General features: G+C 52.2%; 1 protein-coding gene across 3 annotated transcripts in view; it reads left to right on the top strand.

Moving 5' to 3' along the window:
* Positions 1-23,546, top strand: part of LOC140399647 (carbonic anhydrase-related protein 10-like) — a 125,978-nt gene that overhangs the window by 86,788 nt on the left and 15,644 nt on the right. For all 3 annotated transcript variants that reach the window (XM_072489188.1, XM_072489187.1, XM_072489189.1), the window contains one exon: positions 1,866-2,020. In XM_072489188.1, the coding sequence (XP_072345289.1) occupies positions 1,866-2,020 (155 nt within the window). The remainder of the gene's footprint in view (positions 1-1,865; positions 2,021-23,546) is intronic.

The following is a 23,546-nucleotide window of genomic DNA, read 5'->3' on the forward strand; positions in this document are numbered from 1 at the left end:
CCTGTCCTGGGAGTGTTTGATGGGGACAGTGTAGAGGGAGCTTTACTCTGTATCTAACCCCGTGCTGTACCTGTCCTGGGAGTGTTTGATGGGGACAGTGTAGAGGGAGCTTTACTCTGTATCTAACCCCGTGCTGTACCTGTCCTGGGAGTGTTTGATGGGGACAGTGTAGAGGGAGCTTTACTCTGTATCTAACCCCGTGCTGTACCTGTCCTGGGAGTGTTTGATGGGGACAGTGTAGAGGGAGCTTTACTCTGTATCTAACCCCGTGCTGTACCTGTCCTGGGAGTGTTTGATGGGGACAGTGTAGAGGGAGCTTTACTCTGTATCTAACCCCGTGCTGTCCCTGTCCTGGGAGCGTGTGATGGGGACAGTGTAGAGGGAGCTTTACTCTGTATCTAACCCCGTGCTGTACCTGTCCTGGGAGTGTTTGATGGGGACAGTGTAGAGGGAGCTTTACTCTGTATCTAACCCCGTGCTGTACCTGTCCTGGGAGTGTTTGATGGCGACAGTGTACAGGGAGCTTTACTCTGTATCTAACCCCGTGCTGTACCTGTCCTGGGAGTGTTTGATGGGGACAGTGTAGAGGGAGCTTTACTCTGAATCTAACCCCGTGCTGTACCTGTCCTGGGAGTGTTTGATGGGGACAGTGTAGAGGGAGCTTTACTCTGTATCTAACCCCGTGCTGTACCTGTCCTGGGAGTGTTTGATGGGGACAGTGTAGAGGGAGCTTTACTCTGTATCTAACCCCGTGCTGTACCTGTCCTGGGAGTGTTTGATGGGGACAGTGTAGAGGGAGCTTTACTCTGGATCTAACCCCGTGCTGTACCTGTCCTGGGAGTGTTTGATGGGGACAGTGTAGAGGGAGCTTTACTCTGTATCTAACCCCGTGCTGTACCTGTCCTGGGAGTGTTTGATGGGGACAGTGTAGAGGGAGTTTTACTCTGTATCTAACCCCGTGCTGTACATGTCCTGGGAGTGTTTGATGGGGACAGTGTAGAGGGAGCTTTACTCTGTATCTAACCCCGTGCAGTACCTGTCCTGGGAGTGTTTGATGGGGACAGTGTAGAGGGAGCTTTACTCTGTATCTAACCCCGTGCTGTCCCTGTCCTGGGAGTGTGTGATGGGGACAGTGTAGAGGGAGCTTTACTCTGTATCTAACCCCGTGCTGTACCTGTCCTGGGAGTGTTTGATGGGGACAGTGTAGAGGGAGCTTTACTCTGTATCTAACCCCGTGCTGTACCTGTCCTGGGAGTGTTTGATGGGGACAGTGTAGAGGGAGCTTTACTCTGTATCTAACCCCGTGCTGTACCTGTCCTGGGAGTGTTTGATGGGGACAGAGTAGAGGGAGCTTTACTCTGTATCTAACCCCGTGCTGTACCTGTCCTGGGAGTGTTTGATGGGGACAGTGTAGAGGGTGCTTTACTCTGTATCTAACCCCGTGCTGTACCTGTCCTTGGAGTGTTTGATGGGGACAGTGTAGAGGGAGCTTTACTCTGTATCTAACCCCGTGCTGTACCTGTCCTGGGAGTGTTTGATGGGGACAGTGTAGAGGGAGCTTTACTCTGTATCTAACCCCGTGCTGTACCTGTCCTTGGAGTGTTTGATGGGGACAGTGTCGAGGGAGCTTTACTCTGTGTCAAACCCCGTGCTGTACCTGTCCTGGGAGTGTTTGATGGGGACAGTGTAGAGGGAGCTTTACTCTGTATCTAACCCCGTGTTGCGAGAAAGGTTGTGAAGGGTTCTCTCTCTCGGCCGACGGGGTGAATCTGACAGGGAAGGTGGGGACGGGGGTGCAAGAGTTTGGGGGAGGGCTGCACTGGTGTGTGGAGCAATTTTAATTCTCCATCTTATTCCTCCACTAGACGATGCCTACTTCCTGTGGGGGCTGCAACTTGACCACATTTTCCCAGGATCTTTTGGGTTCATCACCTACTCAGGCTCCATGACGACGCCCCCTTGTCACGAGACCGTCACCTGGATTATCCTCGACCGACACATCACCGTCAACTCTGTCCAGGTACGCAGATCCCCTTGTCACCCACACGCTGACCACCCCCTCTTAACACTGATAGAAATTGCGAGCGACCCTTCGCAATCCAGGCAATCAATAACCATCTCCTACAAGAGAGGACCTGACCATCGGCCCCCTTGACATTCAATGACATTACCATCGATGAATCCCTCACCACCATCGAGAGCCTGGGGGTTACCATTGATGAGAACCTGAACTGGACCCAGCCGGATAAATACAGCGGCTACCAGAGCAGGCCAGAGGCTGGGAATCCTGCGGAGAGTAACTCACCTCCTGACCCCACCCCCCCCCCCCCCCCCTCACAAAGCCTGACCGCCACCCACACGGTCACAAGTCAGGAGCGCGACGGGACTCACTCTCCGCTCGCCTGGGTGAGCGCGGCTCCCGACGACACTCGAGAAGCTCGGCACCATCCCGGACCAGCCCCCAACACCCCCCCCACCCCCACCGGCTCGATCGAGGGGCTAATCCTCCCCCGCCGCCGACCCCCGCGCCTTCAACACCCGCTCCCTCCACGCCCCACCCCCCCCTGACGCACAGCGGCAGCCGTGTGCACCGTCTACAAGTCGCACGCCAGCCACTCGCTCCTCAGACGGTGCGTTCCAAACCCGCCACGTCGGCCCCCAAGAGGGACGGGCGGCGGGGGGGGGGGGGCAGACGCATGGGGAACATCCCCGACCCTGCGAGTCACACCCCCCTCGCCCCTCCTCCCCCCCCCCCCCACCCACACACCACCCCGACTGGGAAACTTATCACCCACGGTCGCCGGGATCAGAATCCTTGAACCCCCTCCCTAACAGCGTGGTGGGTGTACCTACACCCCATGGGGACGGCGGCGGGTTGAAGATGGCGGCTCGCCCACCATCTTGAGGGGCAATTAGGGATGGGGCACAAACCCAGATGCCTGCCCCCTCCAGGCGACTTGACCTCAACTGGCGAAGCGCTGCCCCGTGTGGTCGCCAGTACTCCAGGAGGGAGGTCCCGGTCCCGGAGAGGGCTGCTGAGGAGATTTGCCGGAATGTTCCACTCCGTCCCGACCTTCCTTGGGCATTGAGGGTCTTTGTTTCAAACGGAGCGAGACTGGTGAAAGCTGGGGGTGGGGGCGATCTGCTCGGGGCAGGTTTGTGATGGGAGACGGGAGTCAATGAGGAGAAGGTTAAGGGGGAGATTGAATCGAGACGTTCCAAATGGGGGAAGGGTTTGCGATGGGAGTCAATGAGGAGAAGGTTAAGGGGGAGATTGAATCGAGACGTTCCAAATGGGGGAAGGGTTTGCGATGGGAAATGGGAGTCAATGAGGAGAAGGTTAAGGGGGAGATTGAATCGAGGCGTTCCCAATGGGGGAAGGGTTTGCGATGGGAGATGGGAGTCAATGAGGAGAAGGTTAAGGGGGAGATTGAATCGAGACGTTCCCAATGGGGGAAGGGTTTGCGATGGGCGATGCGAGTCAATGAGGAGAAGGTTAATGGGGAGATTGAATCGAGACGTTCCCAATGGGGGAAGGGTTTGCGATGGGAGTCAATGAGGAGAAGGTTAAGGGGGAGATTGAATCGAGGCGTTCCCAATGGGGGAAGGGTTTGTGATGGGGGTCAATGAGGAGAAGGTTAAGGGGGAGATTGAATCGAGACGTTCCAAATGGGGGAAGGGTTTGCGATGGGAGACGGGAGTCAATGAGGAGAAGGTTAAGGGGGAGATTGAATCGAGGCGTTCCAAATGGGGGAAGGGTTTGCGATGGGAGATGGGAGTCAATGAGGAGAAGGTTAAGGGGGAGATTGAATCGAGGCGTTCCAAATGGGGGAAGGGTTTGCGATGGGAGATGGGAGTCAATGAGGAGAAGGTTAAGGGGGAGATTGAATTGAGACGTTCCAAATGGGGGAAGGGTTTGCGATGGGAGATGGGAGTCAATGAGGAGAAGGTTAAGGGGGAGATTGAATCAAGACGTTCCCAATGGGGGAAGGGTTTGCGATGGGAGACGGGAGTCAATGAGGAGAAGGTTAAGGGGGAGATTGAATCGAAGGCGTTCCGAATGGGGGAAGGGTTTGCAATGGGAGATGGGAGTCAATGAGGAGAAGGTTAAGGGGGAGATTGAATTGAGACGTTCCAAATGGGGGAAGGGTTTGCGATGGGAGATGGGAGTCAATGAGGAGAAGGTTAAGGGGGAGATTGAATCGAGACGTTCCAAATGGGGGAAGGGTTTGTGATGGGAGTCAACGAGGAGAAGGTTAAGGGGGAGATTGAATCGAGACGTTCCCAATGGGGGAAGGGTTTGTGATGGGAGACGGGAGTCAATGAGGAGAAGGTTAAGGGGGAGATTGAATCGAGGCGTTCCCAATGGGGGAAGGGTTTGTGATGGGAGACGGGAGTCAATGAGGAGAAGGTTAAGGGGGAGATTGAATCGAGGCGTTCCCAATGGGGGAAGGGTTTGTGATGGGAGACGGGAGTCAATGAGGAGAAGGTTAAGGGGGAGATTGAATCGAGGCGTTCCCAATGGGGGAAGGGTTTGTGATGGGAGACGGGAGTCAATGAGGAGAAGGTTAAGGGGGAGATTGAATCGAGGCGTTCCCAATGGGGGAAGGGTTTGTGATGGGAGACGGGAGTCAATGAGGAGAAGGTTAAGGGGGAGATTGAATCGAGGCGTTCCCAATGGGGGAAGGGTTTGTGATGGGAGACGGGAGTCAATGAGGAGAAGGTTAAGGGGGAGATTGAATCGAGGCGTTCCCAATGGGGGAAGGGTTTGTGATGGGAGACGGGAGTCAATGAGGAGAAGGTTAAGGGGGAGATTGAATCGAGGCGTTCCCAATGGGGGAAGGGTTTGCGATGGGAGTCAATGAGGAGAAGGTTAAGGGGGAGATTGAATCGAGACGTTCCCAATGGGGGAAGGGTTTGTGATGGGAGACGGGAGTCAATGAGGAGAAGGTTAAGGGGGAGATTGAATCGAGGCGTTCCCAATGGGGGAAGGGTTTGTGATGGGAGACGGGAGTCAATGAGGAGAAGGTTAAGGGGGAGATTGAATCGAGACGTTCCAAATGGGGGAAGGGTTTGCGATGGGAGACGGGAGTCAATGAGGAGAAGGTTAAGGGGGAGATTGAATCGAGGCGTTCCCAATGGGGGAAGGGTTTGCGATGGGAGTCAATGAGGAGAAGGTTCAGGGGGAGATTGAATCAAGACGTTCCAAATGGGGGAAGGGTTTGCGATGGGAGATGGGAGTCAATGAGGAGAAGGTTAAGGGGGAGATTGAATCGAGACGTTCCAAATGGGGGAAGGGTTTGCGATGGGAGATGGGAGTCAATGAGGAGAAGGTTAAGGGGGAGATTGAATCGAGACATTCCAAATGGGGGAAGGGTTTGCGATGGGAGATGGGAGTCAATGAGGAGAAGGTTAAGGGGGGGATTGAATCGAGACGTTCCCAATGGGGGAAGGGTTTGCGATGGGAGACGGGAGTCAATGAGGAGAAGGTTAAGGGGGAGATTGAATTGAGACGTTCCCAATGGGGGAAGGGTTTGCGATGGGAGATGGGAGTCAATGAGGAGAAGGTTAAGGGGGAGATTGAATCGAGACGTTCCCAATGGGGGAAGGGTTTGTGATGGGAGTCAATGAGGAGAAGGTTAAGAGGGAGATTGAATCGAGACGTTCCCAATGGGGGAAGGGTTTGCGATGGGAGTCAATGAGGAGAAGGTTAAGGGGGAGATTGAATTGAGACGTTCCCAATGGTGGAAGGGTTTGCGATGGGAGATGGGAGTCAATGAGGAGAAGGTTAAGGGGGAGATTGAATCGAGACGTTCCCAATGGGGGAAGGGTTTGCGATGGGAGATGGGAGTCAATGAGGAGAAGGTTAAGGGGGAGATTGAATCGAGACGTTCCAAATGGGGGAAGGGTTTGCGATGGGAGAAGGGAGTCAATGAGGAGAAGGTTAAGGGGGAGATTGTATCGAGGCGTTCCAAATGGGGGAAGGGTTTGCGCTGAGAGACGGGAGTCAATGAGGAGAAGGTTAAGGGGGAGATTGAATCTAGACGTTCCAAATGGGGGAAGGGTTTGCGATGGGAGACGGGAGTCAATGAGGAGAAGGTTAAGGCGGAGATTGAATCGAGACGTTCCAAATGGCGGAAGGGTTTGCGATGGGAGACGGGAGTCGATGAGGAGAAGGTTAAGGGGGAGAATGAATCGAGACGTTCCAAATGGGGGAAGGGGTTGCGATGGGAGAAGGGAGTCAATGAGGAGAAGATTAAGGGGGAGATTGTATCGAGGCGTTCCAAATGGGGGAAGGGTTTGCGATGGGAGTCAATGAGGAGAAGGTTAAGGGGGAGATTGAATCGAGACGTTCCAAATGGGGGAAGGGTTTGCGATGGGAGTCAATGAGGAGAAGGTTAAGGTGGAGATTGAATCGAGGACGTTCCAAATCGGGGAAGGGTTTGCGAAGGGAGTCAATGAGGAGAAGGTTAAGGGGGAGATTGAATCGAGGCGTTCCCAATGGATGAAGAGTTTGCGATGGGCGATGGGAGTCAATGAGGAGAAGGTTAAGGGGGAGATTGAATCGACGCGTTCCAAAAGGGGGAAGTGTTGGCGATGGGAGATGGGAGTCAATGAGAAGGTTAAGGGGGAGATTGAATCGAGACGTTCCAAATGGGGGAAGGGTTTGCGATGGGAGACGGGAGTCAATGAGGAGAATGTTAAGGGGGGGAAAGAATCGAGACGTTCCAAATGGGGGAATGGTTTGCGATGGGAGATGGGAGTCAATGAGGAGAATGTTAAGGGGGAGATTGAATCGAGGCGTTCCAAATGGGGGAAGGGTTTGCGAAGGGAGTCAATGAGAAGAAGGTTAAGGGGGAGATTGAATCGAGGCGTTCCCAATGGATGAAGAGTTTGCGATGGGCGATGGGAGTCAATGAGGAGAAGGTTAAGGGGGAGATTGAATCGACGCGTTCCAAAAGGGGGAAGTGTTGGCGATGGCAGATGGGAGTCAATGAGAAGGTTAAGGGGGAGATTGAATCGAGACGTTCCAAATGGGGGAAGGGTTTGCGATGGGAGTCGGGAGTCAATGAGGAGAATGTTAAGGGGGAGATTGAATCGAGACGTTCCAAATGGGGGAATGGTTTGCGATGGGAGATGGGAGTCAATGAGGAGAATGTTAAGGGGGAGATTGAATCGAGGCGTTCCAAATGGGGGAAGGGTTTGCGATGGGAGTCAATGAGGAGAAGGTTAAGGGGGAGATTGAATTGAGAAGTTCCAAATGGGGGAAGGGTTTGCGATGAGAGTCAATGAGGAGAAGGTTAATGGGGAGATTGAATCGAAGGCACTCCGAATGGGGGAAGGGTTTGCGATGGGAGTCACTGAGGAGAAGGTTAAGGAGGAGATTGAATCGAGACGTTCCAAATGGGGGAAGGGTTTGCGATGGGAGTCAATGAGGACAAGGTTAAGGGGGAGATTGAATCGCGGCGTTCCCAATGGGGGAATGGTTTGCGATGGCAGATGGGAGTCAATGAGGAGAAGGTTAAGGGGGAGATTGAATCAAGGCGTTTCCAATGGGGGAAGGGTTTGCGATGGGAGATGGGAGTCAATGAGGAGAAGGTTAAGGGGGAGATTGAATCGAGAAGTTCCAAATGGGGGAAGTGTTGGCGATGGGAGATGGGAGTCAATGAGGAGAAGGTTAAGGGGGGAGATTGAATCGGGATGTTCCAAATGGGGGAAGGGTTTGCGATGGGAGATGGGAGTCAATGAGGAGAAGGTTAAGGGGGAGATTGAATCGAGACGTTCCAAATGGGGGAAGGGTTTGCGATGGGAGACGGGAGTCAATGAGGAGAATGTTAAGGGGGAGATTGAATCGAGACGTTCCAAATGGGGGAAGGGTTTGCGATGGGAGATGGGAGTCAATGAGGAGGAGGTTAAGGGGGAGATTGAATCGAGACGTTCCAAATGGCGGAAGGGTTTGCGATGGGAGTCAAAGAGGAGAATGTTAAGGGGGAGATTGAATCGAGGCGTTCCAAATGGGGGAAGGGTTTGCGATGGGAGCCAATGAGGAGAAGGTTAAGGGGGAGATTGAATCGAGACGTTCCAAATGGGGGAAGGGTTTGCGATGGGCGATGGGAGTCAATGAGGAGAAGGTTAAGGGGGAGATTGAATCAAGACGTTCCCAATGGGGGAAGGGTTTGCGATGGGAGATGGGAGTAAATGAGGAGAAGGTTAAGGGGGAGATTGAATCGAGGCGTTCCCAATGGGGGAAGGGTTTGCGATGGGAGATGGGAGTCAATGAGGAGAAGGTTAAGGGGGAGATTGAATCGAGACGTTCCAAATGGGGGAAGGGTTTGCGATGGGAGACGGGAGTCAATGAGGAGAAGGTTAAGGGGGAGATTGAATCGAGGCGTTCCAAATGGGGGAAGGGTTTGCGATGGGAGATGGGAGTCAATGAGGAGAAGGTTAAGGGGGAGATTGAATCGAGGCGTTCCAAATGGGGGAAGGGTTTGCGATGGGAGATGGGAGTCAATGAGGAGAAGGTTAAGGGGGAGATTGAATTGAGACGTTCCAAATGGGGGAAGGGTTTGCGATGGGAGATGGGAGTCAATGAGGAGAAGGTTAAGGGGGAGATTGAATCAAGACGTTCCCAATGGGGGAAGGGTTTGCGATGGGAGACGGGAGTCAATGAGGAGAAGGTTAAGGGGGAGATTGAATCGAAGGCGTTCCGAATGGGGGAAGGGTTTGCAATGGGAGATGGGAGTCAATGAGGAGAAGGTTAAGGGGGAGATTGAATTGAGACGTTCCAAATGGGGGAAGGGTTTGCGATGGGAGATGGGAGTCAATGAGGAGAAGGTTAAGGGGGAGATTGAATCGAGACGTTCCAAATGGGGGAAGGGTTTGTGATGGGAGTCAACGAGGAGAAGGTTAAGGGGGAGATTGAATCGAGACGTTCCCAATGGGGGAAGGGTTTGTGATGGGAGACGGGAGTCAATGAGGAGAAGGTTAAGGGGGAGATTGAATCGAGGCGTTCCCAATGGGGGAAGGGTTTGTGATGGGAGACGGGAGTCAATGAGGAGAAGGTTAAGGGGGAGATTGAATCGAGGCGTTCCCAATGGGGGAAGGGTTTGTGATGGGAGACGGGAGTCAATGAGGAGAAGGTTAAGGGGGAGATTGAATCGAGGCGTTCCCAATGGGGGAAGGGTTTGTGATGGGAGACGGGAGTCAATGAGGAGAAGGTTAAGGGGGAGATTGAATCGAGGCGTTCCCAATGGGGGAAGGGTTTGTGATGGGAGACGGGAGTCAATGAGGAGAAGGTTAAGGGGGAGATTGAATCGAGGCGTTCCCAATGGGGGAAGGGTTTGTGATGGGAGACGGGAGTCAATGAGGAGAAGGTTAAGGGGGAGATTGAATCGAGGCGTTCCCAATGGGGGAAGGGTTTGTGATGGGAGACGGGAGTCAATGAGGAGAAGGTTAAGGGGGAGATTGAATCGAGGCGTTCCCAATGGGGGAAGGGTTTGCGATGGGAGTCAATGAGGAGAAGGTTAAGGGGGAGATTGAATCGAGACGTTCCCAATGGGGGAAGGGTTTGTGATGGGAGACGGGAGTCAATGAGGAGAAGGTTAAGGGGGAGATTGAATCGAGGCGTTCCCAATGGGGGAAGGGTTTGTGATGGGAGACGGGAGTCAATGAGGAGAAGGTTAAGGGGGAGATTGAATCGAGACGTTCCAAATGGGGGAAGGGTTTGCGATGGGAGACGGGAGTCAATGAGGAGAAGGTTAAGGGGGAGATTGAATCGAGGCGTTCCCAATGGGGGAAGGGTTTGCGATGGGAGTCAATGAGGAGAAGGTTCAGGGGGAGATTGAATCAAGACGTTCCAAATGGGGGAAGGGTTTGCGATGGGAGATGGGAGTCAATGAGGAGAAGGTTAAGGGGGAGATTGAATCGAGACGTTCCAAATGGGGGAAGGGTTTGCGATGGGAGATGGGAGTCAATGAGGAGAAGGTTAAGGGGGAGATTGAATCGAGACATTCCAAATGGGGGAAGGGTTTGCGATGGGAGATGGGAGTCAATGAGGAGAAGGTTAAGGGGGGGATTGAATCGAGACGTTCCCAATGGGGGAAGGGTTTGCGATGGGAGACGGGAGTCAATGAGGAGAAGGTTAAGGGGGAGATTGAATTGAGACGTTCCCAATGGGGGAAGGGTTTGCGATGGGAGATGGGAGTCAATGAGGAGAAGGTTAAGGGGGAGATTGAATCGAGACGTTCCCAATGGGGGAAGGGTTTGTGATGGGAGTCAATGAGGAGAAGGTTAAGAGGGAGATTGAATCGAGACGTTCCCAATGGGGGAAGGGTTTGCGATGGGAGTCAATGAGGAGAAGGTTAAGGGGGAGATTGAATTGAGACGTTCCCAATGGTGGAAGGGTTTGCGATGGGAGATGGGAGTCAATGAGGAGAAGGTTAAGGGGGAGATTGAATCGAGACGTTCCCAATGGGGGAAGGGTTTGCGATGGGAGATGGGAGTCAATGAGGAGAAGGTTAAGGGGGAGATTGAATCGAGACGTTCCAAATGGGGGAAGGGTTTGCGATGGGAGAAGGGAGTCAATGAGGAGAAGGTTAAGGGGGAGATTGTATCGAGGCGTTCCAAATGGGGGAAGGGTTTGCGCTGAGAGACGGGAGTCAATGAGGAGAAGGTTAAGGGGGAGATTGAATCTAGACGTTCCAAATGGGGGAAGGGTTTGCGATGGGAGACGGGAGTCAATGAGGAGAAGGTTAAGGCGGAGATTGAATCGAGACGTTCCAAATGGCGGAAGGGTTTGCGATGGGAGACGGGAGTCGATGAGGAGAAGGTTAAGGGGGAGAATGAATCGAGACGTTCCAAATGGGGGAAGGGGTTGCGATGGGAGAAGGGAGTCAATGAGGAGAAGATTAAGGGGGAGATTGTATCGAGGCGTTCCAAATGGGGGAAGGGTTTGCGATGGGAGTCAATGAGGAGAAGGTTAAGGGGGAGATTGAATCGAGACGTTCCAAATGGGGGAAGGGTTTGCGATGGGAGTCAATGAGGAGAAGGTTAAGGTGGAGATTGAATCGAGGACGTTCCAAATCGGGGAAGGGTTTGCGAAGGGAGTCAATGAGGAGAAGGTTAAGGGGGAGATTGAATCGAGGCGTTCCCAATGGATGAAGAGTTTGCGATGGGCGATGGGAGTCAATGAGGAGAAGGTTAAGGGGGAGATTGAATCGACGCGTTCCAAAAGGGGGAAGTGTTGGCGATGGGAGATGGGAGTCAATGAGAAGGTTAAGGGGGAGATTGAATCGAGACGTTCCAAATGGGGGAAGGGTTTGCGATGGGAGACGGGAGTCAATGAGGAGAATGTTAAGGGGGGGAAAGAATCGAGACGTTCCAAATGGGGGAATGGTTTGCGATGGGAGATGGGAGTCAATGAGGAGAATGTTAAGGGGGAGATTGAATCGAGGCGTTCCAAATGGGGGAAGGGTTTGCGAAGGGAGTCAATGAGAAGAAGGTTAAGGGGGAGATTGAATCGAGGCGTTCCCAATGGATGAAGAGTTTGCGATGGGCGATGGGAGTCAATGAGGAGAAGGTTAAGGGGGAGATTGAATCGACGCGTTCCAAAAGGGGGAAGTGTTGGCGATGGCAGATGGGAGTCAATGAGAAGGTTAAGGGGGAGATTGAATCGAGACGTTCCAAATGGGGGAAGGGTTTGCGATGGGAGTCGGGAGTCAATGAGGAGAATGTTAAGGGGGAGATTGAATCGAGACGTTCCAAATGGGGGAATGGTTTGCGATGGGAGATGGGAGTCAATGAGGAGAATGTTAAGGGGGAGATTGAATCGAGGCGTTCCAAATGGGGGAAGGGTTTGCGATGGGAGTCAATGAGGAGAAGGTTAAGGGGGAGATTGAATTGAGAAGTTCCAAATGGGGGAAGGGTTTGCGATGAGAGTCAATGAGGAGAAGGTTAATGGGGAGATTGAATCGAAGGCACTCCGAATGGGGGAAGGGTTTGCGATGGGAGTCACTGAGGAGAAGGTTAAGGAGGAGATTGAATCGAGACGTTCCAAATGGGGGAAGGGTTTGCGATGGGAGTCAATGAGGACAAGGTTAAGGGGGAGATTGAATCGCGGCGTTCCCAATGGGGGAATGGTTTGCGATGGCAGATGGGAGTCAATGAGGAGAAGGTTAAGGGGGAGATTGAATCAAGGCGTTTCCAATGGGGGAAGGGTTTGCGATGGGAGATGGGAGTCAATGAGGAGAAGGTTAAGGGGGAGATTGAATCGAGAAGTTCCAAATGGGGGAAGTGTTGGCGATGGGAGATGGGAGTCAATGAGGAGAAGGTTAAGGGGGGAGATTGAATCGGGATGTTCCAAATGGGGGAAGGGTTTGCGATGGGAGATGGGAGTCAATGAGGAGAAGGTTAAGGGGGAGATTGAATCGAGACGTTCCAAATGGGGGAAGGGTTTGCGATGGGAGACGGGAGTCAATGAGGAGAATGTTAAGGGGGAGATTGAATCGAGACGTTCCAAATGGGGGAAGGGTTTGCGATGGGAGATGGGAGTCAATGAGGAGGAGGTTAAGGGGGAGATTGAATCGAGACGTTCCAAATGGCGGAAGGGTTTGCGATGGGAGTCAAAGAGGAGAATGTTAAGGGGGAGATTGAATCGAGGCGTTCCAAATGGGGGAAGGGTTTGCGATGGGAGCCAATGAGGAGAAGGTTAAGGGGGAGATTGAATTGAGAAGTTCCAAATGGGGGAAGGGTTTGCGATGGGAGACGGTAGTCAATGAGGAGAAGGTTAAGGGGGAGAATGAATTGAGAAGTTCCGAATGGGGGAAGGTTTTGCGATGGGAGTCCATGAGGAGAAGATTAAGGGGGAGATTGAATTGAGGCGTTCCAAATGGGGGAAGGATTTGCAATGGGAGATTGGAGTCAATGAGGAGGTTAAGGGGGAGATTGAATCGAGACATTCCAAATGGGGGAAGGGTTTGCGATGGGAGTCAATGAGGAGCAGGTTAAGGGGAGATTGAATCGAGGCGTTCCCAATGGGGGAAGGGTTTGTGATGGGAGATGGGAGTCAATGAGGAGAAGGTTAAGGGGGAGAGTGAATCGAAGGCTTTCCGAATGGGGGAAGGGTTTGCGATGTGAGTCAATGAGGAGGTTAAGGGGGAAATTGAATCGAAGGCGTTCCGAATGGGGGAAGGGTTTGCGATGGGAGTCAATGAGGAGAAGGTTAAGGGGGAGATTGAATCGCGACGTTCCCAATGGGGAAGGGTTTGCGATGAGAGACGGGAGTCAATGAGGAGAAGGTTAAGGGGGAGATTGAATCGAGACGTTCCCAATGAGGGTAGGGTTTGCGATGGGAGATGGGAGTCAATGAGGAGAAGGTTAAGGGGGAGATTGAATCGCGGCGTTCCCAATGGGGGAAGTGTTTGCGATGGGAGATGGGAGTCAATGAGGAGAAGGTTAAGGGGGAGATTGAATCGAGACGTTCCAAATGGGGGAATGGTTTGCGATGGGAGACGGGAGTCAATGAGGAGAAGGTTAAGGGCGAGATTGAATCGAGACGTTCCCAATGGGGGAAGGGTTTGCGATGTGAGCTGGGAGTTAATGAAGAGAAGGTTAAGGGGGAGATTGAATCGCGACGTTCCCAATGGGGGAAGGGTTTGCGATGGGATATGGGAATCAATGAGGAGAAGGTTAAGGGGGAGATTGAATTGAGACGTTCCAAATGGGGTAAGGGTTTGCGATGGGAGTCAATGAGGAGAAGGTTAAGGGGCAGATTGAATAGAGACGTTCCAAATGGGGGAAGGGTTTGCGATGGGAGATGGGAGTCAATGAGAAGGCTAAGGGGGAGATTGAATCGAAACGTTCCCAATGGGGAAGGGTTTGCGATGGGAGATGGGAATCTATGAGGAGAAGGTTAAGGGGGAGATTGAATCGAGACGTTCCAAATGGGGGAAGGGTTTGCGAAGGGAGAAGGGAGTCAATGAGGAGAAGGTTAAGGAGGAGATTGAATCGAGAAGTTCCAAATGGGGGAAGGGTTTGCGATGGGAGATGGGAGTCAATGAGGAGAAGTTTAAGGGGGAGATTGAATCGAGACGTTCCAAATGGGGGAAGGGTTTGCGATGGGAGACGGGAGTCGATGAGGAGAAGGTTAAGGGGGAGATAGAAACGAGACGTTCCAAATGGGGGATGGATTTGCGATGGGAGTCAATGAGGAGAAGGTTAAGGGGGAGATTGAATCGAGGCGTTCCCAATGGGGGAAGGGTTTGCGATGGGCGATGGGAGTCAATGAGGAGAAGGTTAAGGGGGAGATTGAATCGAGACGTTCCAAATGGGGGAAGGGTTTGTGATGGGAGATGGGAGTCAATGAGGAGAAGTTTAAGGGGGAGATTGAATCGAGACGTTCCAAATGGGGGAAGGGTTTGCGATGGGAGACGGGAGTCGATGAGGAGAAGGTTAAGGGGGAGATAGAAACGAGACGTTCCAAATGGGGGATGGATTTGCGATGGGAGTCAATGAGGAGAAGGTTAAGGGGGAGATTGAATCGAGGCGTTCCCAATGGGGGAAGGGTTTGCGATGGGCGATGGGAGTCAATGAGGAGAAGGTTAAGGGGGAGATTGAATCGACGCGCTCCAAATGGGGGAAGTGTTGGCGATGGGAGATGGGAGTCAATGAGGAGAAGGTTAAGGGGGAGATTGAATCGGGACGTTCCAAATGGGCGAAGGGTTTGCGATGGGAGATGGGAGTCAATGAGGAGAAGGTTAAGGGGGAGATTGAATCGAGGTGTTCCAAATGGGGGAAGGGTTTGCGATGGGCGATGGGAGTCAATGAGGAGAAGGTTAAGGGGGAGATTGAATCGAGTTGTTCCAAATGGGGGAAGGGTTTGCGATGGGAGTCAATGAGGAGAATGTTAAGGGGGAGATTGAATCGAGGCGTTCCAAATGGGGGAAGGGTTTGCGATGGGAGTCAATGAGGAGAAGGTTAAGGGGGAGATTGAATTGAGAAGTTCCAAATGGGGGAAGTGTTTGCGATGTGATTCAATGAGGAGAAGGTTAAGGGGGAGATTGAATTGAGAAGTTCCAAATGGGGGATGGGTTTGCGATGGGAGTCAATGAGGAGAAGGTTAAGGGGGAGATTGAATCGAAGGCGTTCCGAATGGGGGAAGGGTTTGCGATGGGAGTCACTGAGGAGAAGGTTAAGGGGGAGATTGAATTGAGAAGTTCCAAATGGCGGAAGGGTTTGCGATGGGAGACGGTATTCAATGAGGAGAAGGAAAAGGGGGAGATTGAATTGAGAATTTCCGAATGGGGGAAGGGTTTGCGATGGGAGTCCATGAGGAGAAGGTTAAGGGGGAGATTGAATTGAGGCGTTCCAAATGTGGGAAGGGTTTGCAATGGGAGATGGGAGTCAATGAGGAGAAGGTTAAGGGGGAGATTGAATCGAGACATTCCAAATGGGGGAAGGGTTTGCGATGGGAGTCAATGAGGAGCAGGTTAAGGGGAGATTGAATCGAGGCGTTCCCAATGGGGGAATAGTTTGTGATGGGAGATGGGAGTCAATGAGGAGAACGTTAAGGGGGAGATTGAATCGAAGGCGTTCCGAATGGGGGAAGGGTTTGCGATGGGAGTCAATGAGGAGAAGGTTAAGGGGGAGATTGAATCGAAGGCGTTCCGAATGGGGGAAGGGTTTGCAATGGGAGTCAATGAGGAGAAGGTTAAGGGGGAGATTGAATCGAGACGTTCCCAATGAGGGTAGGGTTTGCGATGGGGGATGGGAGTCAATGAGCAGAAGGTTAAGGGGGAGATTGAATCGCGGCGTTCCCAATGGGGGAAGGGTTTGCGATGGGAGATGGGAGTCAATGAGTAGAAGGTTAAGGGGAGATTGAATCGAGACGTTCCCAATGGGGGAAGGGTTTGCGATGGGAGATGGGAGTCAATGAGGAGAAGGTTAAGGGGGAGATTGAATCGAGACGTTCCCAATGGGGGAAGGGTTTGCGATGTGAGATGGGAGTCAATGAGGAGAAAGTTAAGGGGGAGATTGAATCGCGACGTTCCCAATGGGGGAAGGGTTTGCGATGGGATATGGGAATCAATGAGGAGAAGGTTAAGGTCGAGATTGAATTGAGGCGTTCCAAATGGGGGAAGGGTTTGCGATGGGAGTCAATGAGGACAAGGTTAAGGGGGAGATTGAATTGAGACGTTCCAAATGGGGGAAGGGATTGCGATGGGAGATGGGAGTCAATGAGGAGAAGGTTAAGGGGGAGATTGAATCGAGACGTTCCAATTGGGGGAAGGGTTTGCGATGGGAGAAGGGAGTCAATGAGGAGAAGGTTAAGGGGGAGATTGAATCGAGACGTTCCAAATGGGGGAAGGATTAGTGATGGGAGTCAATGAGGAGAAGGTTAAGGTGGAGATTGAATCGAGAAGTTCCAAATGGGGGAAGGGTTTGCAATGGGAGACGAGAGTCGATGAGGAGAAGGTTAAGGGGGAGATTGAATCGAGACGTTCCAAATGGGGGAAGGGTTTGCGATGGGAGGTCGGAGTCAATGAGGAGAAGGTTAAGGGGGAGATTGAATCGAGATGTGCTCAATGGGGGAAGGGTTTGCGATGGGAGACGGGAGTCGATGAGGAGAAGGTTAAGGGGGAGATTGAATCGAGATGTTCCAAATGGGGGAAGGGTTTGCGATGGGAGTCAATGAGGAGAAGGTTAAGGGGGAGATTGAATCGAGGACGTTCCAAATCGGGGAAGGGTTTGCGATGGGAGATGGGAGTCAATGAGGAGAAGGTTAAGGGGGAGATTGAATCGAGACGTTCCAAATGGGGGAAGGGTTTGCGATGGGAGACGGGAGTCGATGAGGAGAAGGTTAAGGGGGAGATTGAATCGACGCGTTCCAAATGGGGGAAGTGTTGGCGATGGGAGTCAATGAGGAGAAGGTTAACGGGGAGATTGAATCGGGACGTTCCAAATGGGGGAAGGGTTTGCGATGGGAGATGGGAGTCAATGAGGAGAAGGTTAAGGGGGGATTGAATCGAGACGTTCCAAATGGCGGAAGGCTTTGCGATGGGAGTCAAAGAGGAGAATGTTAAGGGGGAGATTGAATCGAGGCGTTCCAAATGGGGGAAGGGTTTGCGATGGGAGTCAATGAGGAGAAGGTTAAGGGGGAGATTGAATCGAGGCGTTCCAAATGGGGGAAGGGTTTGCGATGGGATTCAATGAGGAGAAGGTTAAGGGGGAGATTGAATCGAGACGTTCCAAATGGGGGAAGGGTTTGCGATGGGAGATGGGAGTCAATGAGGAGAAGGTTAAGGGGGAGATTGAATCGAGACGTTCCCAATGGGGGAAGGGTTTGCGATGGGAGACGGTAGTCAATGAGGAGAAGGTTAAGGGGGAGAATGAATTGAGAAGTTCCGAATGGGGGAAGGTTTTGCGATGGGAGTCCATGAGGAGAAGATTAAGGGGGAGATTGAATTGAGACGTTCCAAATGGGGGAAGGATTTGCAATGGGAGATGGGAGTCAATGAGGAGGTTAAGGGGGAGATTGAATCGAGACATTCCAAATGGGGGAAGTGTTTGCGATGGGAGTCAATGAGGAGCAGGTTAAGGGGAGATTGAATCGAGGCGTTCCCAATGGGGGAAGGGTTTGTGATGGGAGATGGGAGTCAATGAGGAGAAGGTTAAGGGGGAGAGTGAATCGAAGGCTTTCCGAATGGGGGAAGGGTTTGCGATGTGAGTCAATGAGGAGAAGGTTAAGGGGGAGATTGAATCGAAGGCGTTCCGAATGGGGGAAGGGTTTGCGATGGGAGTCAATGAGGAGAAGGTTAAGGGGGAGATTGAATCGCGACGTTCCCAATGAGGGTATGGTTTGCGATGGGAGATGGGGGTCAATGAGGAGGAGGTTAAGGGGGAGATTGAATCGCGGCGTTCCCAATGGGGGAAGTGTTTGCGATGGGAGATGGGAGTCAATGAGGGGAAGGCTAAGGGGGAGATTGAATCGAGACGTTCCAAATGGGGGAATGGTTTGCGATGGGAGACGGGAGTCAATGAGGAGAAGGTTAAGGGCGAGATTGAATCGAGACGTTCCCAATGGGGGAAGGGTTTGCGATGTGAGCTGGGAGTTAATGAAGAGAAGGTTAAGGGGGAGATTGAATCGCGACGTTCCCAATGGGGGAAGGGTTTGCGATGGGATATGGGAATCAATGAGGAGAAGGTTAAGGGGGAGATTGAATTGAGACATTCCAAATGGGGTAAGGGTTTGCGATGGGAGTCAATGAGGAGAAGGTTAAGGGGCAGATTGAATAGAGACGTTCCAAATGGGGAAAGGGTTTGATATGGGAGATGGGAGTCAATGAGAAGGTTAAGGGGGAGATTGAATCGAAACGTTCCCAATGGGGAAGGGTTTGCGATGGGAGATGGGAATCTATGAGGAGAAGGTTAAGGGGGAGATTGAATCGAGACGTTCCAAATGGGGGAAGGGTTTGCGAAGGGAGAAGGGAGTCAATGAGGAGAAGGTTAAGGAGGAGATTGAATCGAGAAGTTCCAAATGGGGGAAGGTTTTGCGATGGGAGATGGGAGTCAATGAGGAGAAGTTTAAGGGGGAGATTGAATCGAGACGTTCCAAATGGGGGAAGGGTTTGCGATGGGAGACGGGAGTCGATGAGGAGAAGGTTAAGGGGGAGATAGAAACGAGACGTTCCAAATGGGGGATGGATTTGCGATGGGAGTCAATGAGGAGAAGGTTAAGGGGGAGATTGAATCGAGGCGTTCCCAATGGGGGAAAGGTTTGCGATGGGCGATGGGAGTCAATGAGGAGAAGGTTAAGGGGGAGATTGAATCGAGACGTTCCAAATGGGGGAAGGGTTTGTGATGGGAGATGGGAGTCAATGAGGAGAAGTTTAAGGGGGAGATTGAATCGAGACGTTCCAAATGGGGGAAGGGTTTGCGATGGGAGACGGGAGTCGATGAGGAGAAGGTTAAGGGGGAGATAGAAACGAGACGTTCCAAATGGGGGATGGATTTGCGATGGGAGTCAATGAGGAGAAGGTTAAGGGGGAGATTGAATCGAGGCGTTCCCAATGGGGGAAGGGTTTGCGATGGGCGATGGGAGTCAATGAGGAGAAGGTTAAGGGGGAGATTGAATCGACGCGCTCCAAATGGGGGAAGTGTTGGCGATGGGAGATGGGAGTCAATGAGGAGAAGGTTAAGGGGAGATTGAATCGGGACGTTCCAAATGGGCGAAGGGTTTGCGATGGGAGATGGGAGTCAATGAGGAGAAGGTTAAGGGGGAGATTGAATCGAGGTGTTGCAAATGGGGGAAGGGTTTGCGATGGGCGATGGGAGTCAATGAGGAGAAGGTTAAGGGGGAGATTGAATCGAGTTGTTCCAAATGGGGGAAGGGTTTGCGATGGGAGTCAATGAGGAGAATGTTAAGGGGGAGATTGAATCGAGGCTTTCCAAATGGGGGAAGGGATTGCGATGGGAGTCAATTAGGAGAAGGTTAAGGGGGAGATTGAATTGAGAAGTTCCAAATGGCGGAAGGGTTTGCGATGGGAGACGGTAGTCAATGAGGAGAAGGAAAAGGGGGAGATTGAATTGAGAATTTCCGAATGGGGGAAGGGTTTGCGATGGGAGTCCATGAGGAGAAGGTTAAGGGGGAGATTGAATTGAGGCGTTCCAAATGGGGGAAGGGTTTGCAATGGGAGATGGGAGTCAATGAGGAGAAGGTTAAGGGGGAGATTGAATCGAGACATTCCAAATGGGGGAAGGGTTTGCGATGGGAGTCAATGAGGAGCAGGTTAAGGGGAGATTGAATCGAGGCGTTCCCAATGGGGGAAGGGTTTGTGCTGGGAGATGGGAGTCAATGAGGAGAACGTTAAGGGGGAGATTGAATCGAAGGCGTTCCGAATGGGGGAAGGGTTTGCGATGGGAGTCAATGAGGAGCAGGTTAAGGGGAGATTGAATCGAGGCGTTCCCAATGGGGGAAGGGTTTGTGATGGGAGATGGGAGTCAATGAGGAGAACGTTAAGGGGGAGATTGAATCGAAGGCGTTCCGAATGGGGGAAGGGTTTGCGATGGGAGTCAATGAGGAGCAGGTTAAGGGGAGATTGAATCGAGGCGTTCCCAATGGGGGAAGGGTTTGTGATGGGAGATGGGAGTCAATGAGGAGAACGTTAAGGGGGAGATTGAATCGAAGGCGTTCTGAATGGGGGAAGGGTTTGCGATGGGAGTCAATGAGGAGAAGGTTAAGGGGGAGATTGAATCGAAGGCGTTCCGAATGGGGGAAGGGTTTGCAATGGGAGTCAATGAGGAGAAGGTTAAGGGGGAGATTGAATCGAGACGTTCCCAATGAGGGTAGGGTTTGCGATGGGGGATGGGAGTCAATGAGGAGAAGGTTAAGGGGGAGATTGAATCGCGGCGTTCCCAATGGGGGAAGGGTTTGCGATGGGAGATGGGAGTCAATGAGGTGAAGGTTAAGGGGGAGATTGAATCGAGACGTTCCAAATGGGGGAATGGTTTGCGATGGGAGACGGGAGTCAATGAGGAGAAGGTTAAGGGGGAGATTGAATCGAGACGTTCCAAATGGGGTAAGGGTTTGCGTTGGGAGATGGGAGTCAATGAGTAGAAGGTTAAGGGGGAGATTGAATCGAGACGTTCCCAATGGGGGAAGGGTTTGCGATGGGAGATGGGAGTCAATGAGGAGAAGGTTAAGGGGGAGATTGAATCGAGACGTTCCCAATGGGGGAAGGGTTTGCGATGTGAGATGGGAGTCAATGAGGAGAAGGTTAAGGGGGAGATTGAATCGCGACGTTCCCAATGGGGGAAGGGTTTGCGATGGGATATGGGAATCAATGAGGAGAAGGTTAAGGGCGAGATTGAATTGAGGCGTTCCAAATGGGGGAAGGGTTTGCGATGGGAGTCAATGAGGACAAGGTTAAGGGGGAGATTGAATTGAGACGTTGCAAATGGGGGAAGGGTTTGCGATTGGAGATGGGAGTCAATGAGGAGAAGGTTAAGGGGGAGATTGAATCGAGACGTTCCAATTGGGGGAAGGGTTTGCGATGGGAGAAGGGAGTCAATGAGGAGAAGGTTAAGGGGGAGATTGAATCGAGACGTTCCAAATGGGGGAAGGATTAGTGATGGGAGATGGGAGTCAATGAGGAGAAGGTTAAGGTGGAGATTGAATCGAGAAGTTCCAAATGGGGGAAGGGTTTGCAATGGCAGACGGGAGTCGATGAGGAGAAGGTTAAGGGGGAGATTGAATCGAGACGTTCCAAATGGGGGAAGGGTTTGTGATGGGAGATGGGAGTCAATGAGGAGAAGGTTAAGGGGGAGATTGAATCGAGACGTTCCAAATGGGGGAAGGGTTTGCGATGGGAGACGGGAGTCGATGAGGAGAAGGTTAAGGGGGAGATTGAATCGAGACGTTCCAAATGGGGGAAGGGTTTGCGATGGGAGTCAATGAGGAGAAGGTTAAGGGGGAGATTGAATCGAGGACGTTCCAAATCGGGGAAGGGTTTGCGATGGGAGTCAATGAGGAGAAGGTTAAGGGGGAGATTGAATCGAGGCGTTCCCAATGGGGGAAGGGTTTGCGATGGGCGATGGGAGTCAATGAGGAGAAGGTTAAGGGGGAGATTGAATCGACGCGTTCCAAATGGGGGAAGTGTTGGCGATGGGAGATGGGAGTCAATGAGGAGAAGGTTAACGGGGAGATTGAATCGAGACGTTCGAAATGGGGGAAGGGTTTGCGATGGGAGATGGGAGTCAATGAGGAGAAGGTAAAGGGGGAGATTGAATCGAGACGTTCCAAATGGGGGAAGGGTTTGCGATGGGAGATGGGAGTCAATGAGGGTAAGGTTAAGGGGGGATTGAATCGAGGCGTTCCAAATGGGGGAAGGGTTTGCGATGGGAGTCAATGAGGAGAAGGTTAAGGGGGAGATTGAATCGAAGGCGTTCCGAATGTGGGCATGGTTTGCGATGGGAGATGGGAGTCAATGAGGAGAAGATTAAGGGGGAGATTGAATCGAAGGCGTTCCGAATGGGGGAAGGTTTTGCGATGGGAGTCAATGAGGAGAAGGTTAAGGGGGAGATTGAATCGCGGCGTTACCAATGGGGGAATGGTTTGCGATGGGAGATGGGAGTCAATGAGGAGAAGGTTAAGGGGGAGATTGAATCGAGGCGTTCCCAATGGGGGAAGGGTTTGCGATGTGCGATGGGAGTCAATGAGGAGAAGGTTAAGGGGGAGATTGAATCGAGACGTTCCCAATGAGGGTAGGGTTTGCGATGGGGGATGGGAGTCAATGAGGAGAAGGTTAAGGGGGAGATTGAATCGCGGCGTTCCCAATGGGGGAAGGGTTTGCGATGGGAGATGGGAGTCAATGAGGTGAAGGTTAAGGGGGAGATTGAATCGAGACGTTCCAAATGGGGGAATGGTTTGCGATGGGAGACGGGAGTCAATGAGGAGAAGGTTAAGGGGGAGATTGAATCGAGACGTTCCAAATGGGGGAAGGGTTTGCGTTGGGAGATGGGAGTCAATGAGTAGAAGGTTAAGGGGGAGATTGAATCGAGACGTTCCCAATGGGGGAAGGGTTTGCGATGGGAGATGGGAGTCAATGAGGAGAAGGTTAAGGGGGAGATTGAATCGAGACGTTCCCAATGGGGGAAGGGTTTGCGATGTGAGATGGGAGTCAATGAGGAGAAGGTTAAGGGGGAGATTGAATCGCGACGTTCCCAATGGGGGAAGGGTTTGCGATGGGATATGGGAATCAATGAGGAGAAGGTTAAGGGCGAGATTGAATTGAGGCGTTCCAAATGGGGGAAGGGTTTGCGATGGGAGTCAATGAGGACAAGGTTAAGGGGGAGATTGAATTGAGACGTTCCAAATGGGGGAAGGGTTTGCGATTGGAGATGGGAGTCAATGAGGAGAAGGTTAAGGGGGAGATTGAATCGAGACGTTCCAATTGGGGGAAGGGTTTGCGATGGGAGAAGGGAGTCAATGAGGAGAAGGTTAAGGGGGAGATTGAATCAAGACGTTCCAAATGGGGGAAGGATTAGTGATGGGAGATGGGAGTCAATGAGGAGAAGGTTAAGGTGGAGATTGAATCGAGAAGTTCCAAATGGGGGAAGGGTTTGCAATGGCAGACGGGAGTCGATGAGGAGAAGGTTAAGGGGGAGATTGAATCAAGACGTTCCAAATGGGGGAAGGGTTTGTGATGGGAGATGGGAGTCAATGAGGAGAAGGTTAAGGGGGAGATTGAATCGAGACGTTCCAAATGGGGGAAGGGTTTGCGATGGGAGACGGGAGTCGATGAGGAGAAGGTTAAGGGGGAGATTGAATCGAGACGTTCCAAATGGGGGAAGGGTTTGCGATGGGAGTCAATGAGGAGAAGGTTAAGGGGGAGATTGAATCGAGGACGTTCCAAATCGGGGAAGGGTTTGCGATGGGAGATGGGAATCAATGAGGAGAAGGTTAAGGGGGGATTGAATCGAGGCGTTCCCAATGGGGGAAGGGTTTGCGATGGGCGATGGGAGTCAATGAGGAGAAGGTTAAGGGGGAGATT

Source organism: Scyliorhinus torazame, chromosome 23 (genome assembly GCF_047496885.1).
Source record: "Scyliorhinus torazame isolate Kashiwa2021f chromosome 23, sScyTor2.1, whole genome shotgun sequence".
Taxonomy (NCBI): domain Eukaryota; kingdom Metazoa; phylum Chordata; class Chondrichthyes; order Carcharhiniformes; family Scyliorhinidae; genus Scyliorhinus; species Scyliorhinus torazame.